General features: G+C 42.1%; 1 protein-coding gene across 2 annotated transcripts in view; it reads right to left on the minus strand.

Moving 5' to 3' along the window:
• nrg2a (neuregulin 2a) overlaps positions 1 to 1,718 on the minus strand; it is a 108,345-nt gene extending 106,627 nt beyond the window's left edge. The window contains exon 1 of one of the 2 annotated variants that reach the window (XM_061249906.1): positions 1,298 to 1,718. In XM_061249906.1, coding sequence (XP_061105890.1) covers positions 1,298 to 1,706 — 409 coding nt within the window. In that variant the 5' untranslated portion in view covers positions 1,707 to 1,718. The remainder of the gene's footprint in view (positions 1 to 1,297) is intronic. The other variant, XM_061249907.1, reaches the window with a different exon arrangement.
• Positions 1,719 to 7,155: the final 5,437 nt, after the last annotated feature.

Here is a 7,155-nt window from a genome sequence, read left to right on the forward strand (position 1 = left end):
TTCCAGCAACTGTAGAATAATAGTAATAATATAATGTACTGACATTGGTATTGACAATGCCATAGCTGCTAGTAGCAGTAGCCTTGCCTTTGGTGAGAAAAGTCCTTTTTAAAACTCCAGACTTTCACCAAACACTTGTTTCTTTCAAACCCATTCTGTGGGGAGAAAAATCAGAGGAATCCGCAGAATATAATCACAAGTGTGACATGACTGACTTTATCATTTCTGGCACTGCCCAATAATGCAGCAAAGGCCCTAATCATCGTAAAGTGTTGAAATAGGACTTGTTTTGTTTTCTTGTTTGTTTGTTAGTTTGTTTGTTAATGAGGAGAGGATCTTTAAGACATAGCCTTAAGAACCGTCGCACCCAGGTAATTATCAGCTTACAGTAACTTGGTATCCTCCTGAAACCGAAACCAGTAGAATGTCACATAGATTTGAGAGGAGGGGGCGCACATTTGTGCGCGTCTCAAATTGAGTTTATAGAGATTCTATACCGTAAGCTGTGAAGGCCCACTGCACTCCCAACAACCGGCAGCGCCAGTCCTCAACCGGAGCAGCAATTCTACCGTTTCTGTTGCACCGTTGCATTCCAGAGAACCCATTAGCCTCCTCTTGCGTTATTCTGGTATCTACGATGGAATTCTACATTATTTAGAAAATACGCAACTACAGATTCCCACAGTTTTGGTTATCAGTAGCGAGTGCATATTCGATAATGGCTCCAGATGACAACTGCATATAGGCCTACGTAGGTTGACGTTACGACGTGACTGCAAAACGTCTCAGCTGTAATTCATTGCTACGCTTCAACAAATTGTTTCGCATTTTTATTTACGCAACAGAAACAATGTCTTTAAATAGCTTGCATGCTGGAAGCTTCTAACTGAAGCAATTGATTCGTAATGAAAACATGCACCAGAACATGTACCGTGCATGTGCTCTCACTAACTGTGTGTGTGTGTGTGTGTGTGTGTGTGAGAGAGAGAGAGAGAGAGAGAGAGAGAGAGAGAGAGAGAGAGAGAGAGAGAGAGAGAGAGAGAGACTTGTGTATTACAGGAACCCCTAAATGTGTATATCGCCAGTTGCAATAATGCTGCAGAGACGCCCAACAAATGTCCATCTGTTACTCACACTTAAACGATTTCACCTCACTACCTTACTTCTCTATACACACTGAATAGTGAAGAATAAGACGTGGCGTAAATCGTCCATGAAGCACACATATCGAACAGGTTAAATCATCACCAGAGCTCCCTGGTCGTAGCATATACAGAAGAATTAGAATTAAACTTACCGCAGTCTTCGCATAAGATTCTCCCAACATCTTTCTTTAGATTCTTCCCACTGGTGTCTAGGGGAGCGAACGACGCCTTGAAAACCAAGGGTTCGTCGGTTGGGTCCATGAAAAATAGGTATTTGTGGTTCTTTTTCACTTTGGTGCATGGAGCCTCCAAGCCGAACTCCCCGACGGTGACGAGCTGCTCCCGCGCGAGCCCCCCACTGTTGCGCGGCCACACGTCCAGGACTTTGACATTCACACTGTACGGCTCTGCCGAGACGTTCGCGGGCACTGACTGCACCTTCCCCTCAATAACCACCGCTGATTTGTAAGCCTGGTCCTGCAAAGAATTTAAACTCGGGGAGTAGCAGGCGAAGGAGACCCCGATGACCAGCATGGAGAAATGTACTGACTCAAGCCTCATGCCGCCTGCCGTGGCTCTCCGGTCGCTGGTCGCGTTGCTGCAGTGCTCTCGGGGCGGCTGGGTGATGGTGACGGAGCGGAGTTAGAACAGGGGACTGTAAGTAGGCTCCAGTAGCACGGCAGAGCGGCAGTCCTTGCTCAAGTGTCCATGCCATCTGGATCTGTTGTTTTTCCAATAGTTTACAATGGGGGGAAACACCAGCCAGAACCCGGAAACGGCGCAACGATGCTCGCTTGAAAATCCTGTCACCGCATTCTGCTAGAATGTCATTCTAAAATGCAGGTAAAATCATCGAAAAAATAGAGGATCCTACTCCCATAGTTCCTGCAAGACGCCGCTAGTCTATTTTGCCCACAAATTACAGTGCTCGAGTGGGCGCCCAGCTCATCAATGGAAGCAATCTATACATTCACTGCAAAAAGAAAGATGCGAAATGTAGCCATACGTGGTTCACTCTGCTGTCCAGCTTTGTAAATTTAGATAAAATTCATTTCGTCAACGAAAAAGGGGAACATGAGGTATTTTCTTTCGCCGCTAGACCAGCGCGTCCATTCCGCTCCGGTCCCCCTCCACCCTACACACACCAGCGGCGGACGTGAGAAGAGATCACTTGGCCGCACGCAGAGGCGTGTGCTGAAGCTTCATGCGAGTAAATAAATAAATAAACAAATAAATAAATAAACAAATTCGAGATTTTTTTAAAAGGTCGGAGCACCAGCGTGCGCAGCGACAACACACGGACCGCAGGTCAGCAATACCTGTGAAATCCCAAGCAATAACTGTCAGTCCATCTCCATTTCTTCCAATAAATCAATCAATACAAACAAAATATACAAATGAATGCCAGAGCGCGTCATGTTCCCCTTTAAATCGTCGTATGGGTAGAGGACTTCACAAAAAATAAATACATATTGTCAGTCTCCGGCTGTTGTTTTGGATGCGGTTGCCAGCGGGGGAAAGCGTTTCAGAGGCTCAGATTCTCCATCCGCCTGTTCTGAATGAGTTTTGCGTCTCCTTCCATTATTAAATCAGGCGCCCGCATTCAGGTCACATTCAACGCTCTGGCGCTGAAAAAAAAAACCGCGAGACGTCAATGCTGCATCAAATCCACACTATTCAAACAACCAAGCAACAGCCAGGCTCTTGTACGTATACAGTGGACTCCAGGATTATTGGCACCCTTGATAAAAATGAAGAAAGGGGCTGTATATAATAAACAACACAGATAATATGTCATGTTCAAGCATATAGGAAAACTATACTCACTGAGCATTTTATTAGGAACACCTATACACCTACTTATTCTTGGAATGATCAGCCAATGGTGTGGCAGCAGTGCAATGCATAAAATCATGCAGATACGGGTCAGGAGCTTCAGATAATGTTCACATCAACCATACGAAAATGGAAAAATGTGACTTGGACCATGGAATGATTGTTGGTGCCAGACAGGGTGGTTTGAGAATCTCAGAAATTGCTGATATTTTGGGATTTTCATGCACACTAGTCTCTAGAGTTTGCAGTTCTGTGGGAAGAAATGCCTTGTTAATGAGAGACGTATGGTATGAAGAAGAGCATCTCTGGACACACAACACATCAAACCTCTAAGTGGATAGCAGAAGACTAAATAAGTCTAAAAAAAACATGTCTGGTAGCAAAAGAGGAATACATACAAAGAGAAGCACCTCATTCCTCCTGTCAGATATGGAGGTGGTGATTGATGTTTTTTCAACAAAGTGCAACAACAAATCTGGTTGCCTCTGCTCGGAATATGAGACTTGGTCATAGGTAGAGGTGAGAAAAAGATGAGAAAAAAGTTTATCAGTTATAATATATCTATAGCAGTCAGGAAAGGCTATTTATAAGGATCCGGGACTTCACAAACCATAGTGAGAACCATTATCTGTAAATGGACAACTTGTAAAAGTGGAATATTTTTGGGAGTGGCCAGCCTGCCAAAATCCAACTCACCCAGGACGTCACAAAATATCACAAAAGAACATTCAAAGACATGCAAGCCTCTCTATTCTCAGCTGAGGTGAGTGTTCATGACACAAGAAGAAAGAGAAATGGGATTTGCAGTGGAAACCACTGCTGACCAAGAGAAACCATCAATGTTCATCTCACTTCTTCACACAAGCACCTGGGTGATCCCTGAGCCTTTTGGGATCGATAGAACTTTTGCTTTTTGGACAACATGGGTCCAATTATGTCTTGCATAAAGCAAAGACAGCATTTCACAATAAGAGCATCATACCAACAGTCAAACATTGTGGTGGTAGTGTGATGGTGTGAGGATGCTTTGCTGCCTTGGGGCTGGAAAAATGCAAAAGCATGAATCAGAATGGCTAAAAAGAAACAAAAAAGTTTTGTGGTGGCTGAGTTCTGACCTGAACAATGTAGAAATTAGCAGTTCATGCTCAGAACCTACCAGTTCATATGAATCAAAGCAGTTCTGCAATGAAGAGCAGACAAACATTTCTACAATGGGAAGGACTGGCTGCAGTTATTGCTGCTAAAGGTGATTCAACCATTTATCAAGTTGAAGGGGACAATTGCTTTTTCACATGGATTATATGGGTGTTTGATAACTTTTTTTCATTACACAAATGAAGGAATAACTGAAAAATGTGTTTTCTTGTTTATTCCGATTCTCTTTGTCTAATATCACACTTTGTCTAAAAGATGTGAAACCAGTCAGCGTGACTAATATGCAATAATAGAGGAAATCAGGAAGAGTGGAAAAAATTTTCAGGGCACTGCACATATTCCCCCATTTCAGGGCACCATAATATTTGGGGCAAATGGCTTCACAAGTGTGTTCTTGTCAGCTGTGTTCAATGGCTTCCTTAGTCCAGGTATAGGAGAGCTTCCAGCATCTAGTCTTGATTCTACGCTTTTGATTGACTTTGGATGATGCATTGGTACACTTCAGAACCCACGTCAGCAGTTACATTGGCAAGGAAGGCAAGTGAGCACCTGTGGCAGCCATATATGACAGGGCTTTGGATCTTGGGCAGTTCCTTTTGGCCTCTACACTGCTCTAGATTCATCTCAGAATGTAGCCTCTGTAGTTCTCTCTGTGAAGTCTTCTGTGGACCGTAGTCACTGATAAATCCACATGTGCCTCCTGAACAGTGTTTCTGATCTGTCAAACAGGTGATTGCATTTTTTTTCTTTATTCTGACATGATTATTTCTTATTTCTCAGCCTCATAATGGCTTCTGTGACAATAACTCTAGTCCTCATGTTGACAACCACCAATAACAGACTCCAAAGGTAATCAAAAGCCTAGAATCAACACTCAAAACTGAGAGCTCTCTCATTGAGGACCTGCACTATGGAAGCGATGGAATACATCTGACTAATCAAAAACACCTGTGAAGCCATTTGTCCCAAATATAATGGCGCCCTGAAATGGGGGGGATTATGTATGAAAAGATATGCAATTCCTACAGGGATCACCTTATATGGATGTAAATATGCTGAAAGTATGCACTTTAACCTCATATTTGTTGTTTTATTTCAAATCTAATGTGCCTTGAACTGGGAGGACTGAAGGCTGCCAATCTGCAGTTTAACCAGATGTGAATTGTTTGAATACAAATCTAAAATACATTGCAAAATCAAGAAAAATATATATTTGTCCCAAGACTTATACTATACTGTACTATAGATACAGTATGCCATTGCATAGCAGCATTCGACATTGAGCTAACCGTGTAAGCGACTTATCTCACTGAAGTGTCAAGTAAATAAAGTTAGCATTACAGTGTTTTTGGATGCGATGTAAGGCCGTTACCTCACCACTTTAACCACAAATATTCACAAAGGGCGCCACCTGCTGTTGGAAGTGGTCAATGCCGAAGGAGATTGATCCACGCAAGCGTGGGCGGGAGGACAAGCCCGACGTGCATGCTTTAATTCCTGACCTGGCTGCTGTCATTCCTCTGTCGGTTTATTTCCCAGGATCACAACCCGACGGAAAAACGGATGACGAATATTTTAAAGATTTACAGACTCAACTTGGAAAACGTACGTCCAATAAAACAAAGGATATCTATTGCATATTATTACTAAAACCATTAATAGGAAGTATGTATTTATCAGCCAAATATATACAATTATGTAGGCTATGCTTTGTTTTATTGTTAGCATGTGTTGTTAATGAAACTAGCATGCAGCGATGCACTCAGACTTAGTTCTAATTAAATTTAGCTGACGCTTTCAATTGCAGTTCAGACGATAGTTCAGTTGCAAGCATACAGCTTCAGAGGAGAACGGCAATTTCGTTGGTGATTTTGACTTTTTTTGTATTTAAGAGCATGATATTATCACATGCACATGTCAAACCAACACACAAGAAAAAGAGCATTGGTGAAGTAAAGACAAAGCGCTTGCCAACCGGAATGAGTTTAGGCAACACGTGAATTGAAGAGGCATCGGGCTGCTATCCATGGTGCTGAATACAATGTGACTGCAGGCACGCTGCTATTGGACCTACTCGGTTAAGATTTTCATAACCTAACTGAAATAACTCAGCCGTTTTTTAAATTATATTTGTGGCAAAATCAGTATGACTAATGTAAAAAAGAGAGAGAGAGATAGAGTGAGACAAAAAACTCACCTTGCACCGTGACGAGGTACAGACCCAGCTAGCATAAAAAAAATCATGGTGCCAGAAGAAAGAAGATATTGCAAAAGACCGTAAAATTGAAACAGAGAAGCAGTTCTTGATAGAATGTAAATAAAATCACTGCATCCTAGCAGCACAATTTTAATATCTTACCATACTCCTACGGACAAGTAGTGACCCTGTCATGCTCACATGCACACACATACATGCACACACACAAACACTTTGTTTATATACGATAATCCGATTTACAATTATTGTGACTTGTTTCAAGTTGCGATGTTCTTATCCAATAAAGAGAGAGAATAATATAAAATATGACATGATAAATACCATATTTTCTAGCTTGTAAGCTTGAGGGAAAAGATGATTAGATTAATAAGTATTCTAGCTAGAAAAATAGACTAGTTTTCACTGCATAACGAATACGTGATCCAACTGAGTTCATTTATTGCAGATCAATTACACTTGATAATAATACTTTCAATACGGCCGGGAACAGTCTTACGTTTTTCGTTTGGTTTTGAAATCATTTTGTGTGTAAACAATTCAAGGAGGTGTATTGACACAATTCCAATGGTAAAATACGATTTAATCAAAGGAATTGTCGTATTATGTAATGCTCTGCATTTGTGTAGAATGTGTTGGTGCGAGTCCAGAATTCTCACGCATGCAGTACCTACTAGAGGCAGCGTGTGGCGCCAGAATGCTCCAATCTAACACGACGTGCTGACATCAGAGATCAACGCGTGCGGCGTTGTAGTCTTGCGTGCGTAGCCCCGTCTCCATGCCACGACTTGCTGTTTCGTTCCA

This window comes from Conger conger, chromosome 7, assembly GCF_963514075.1.
Source record: "Conger conger chromosome 7, fConCon1.1, whole genome shotgun sequence".
Taxonomy (NCBI): Eukaryota; Metazoa; Chordata; class Actinopteri; order Anguilliformes; family Congridae; genus Conger; species Conger conger.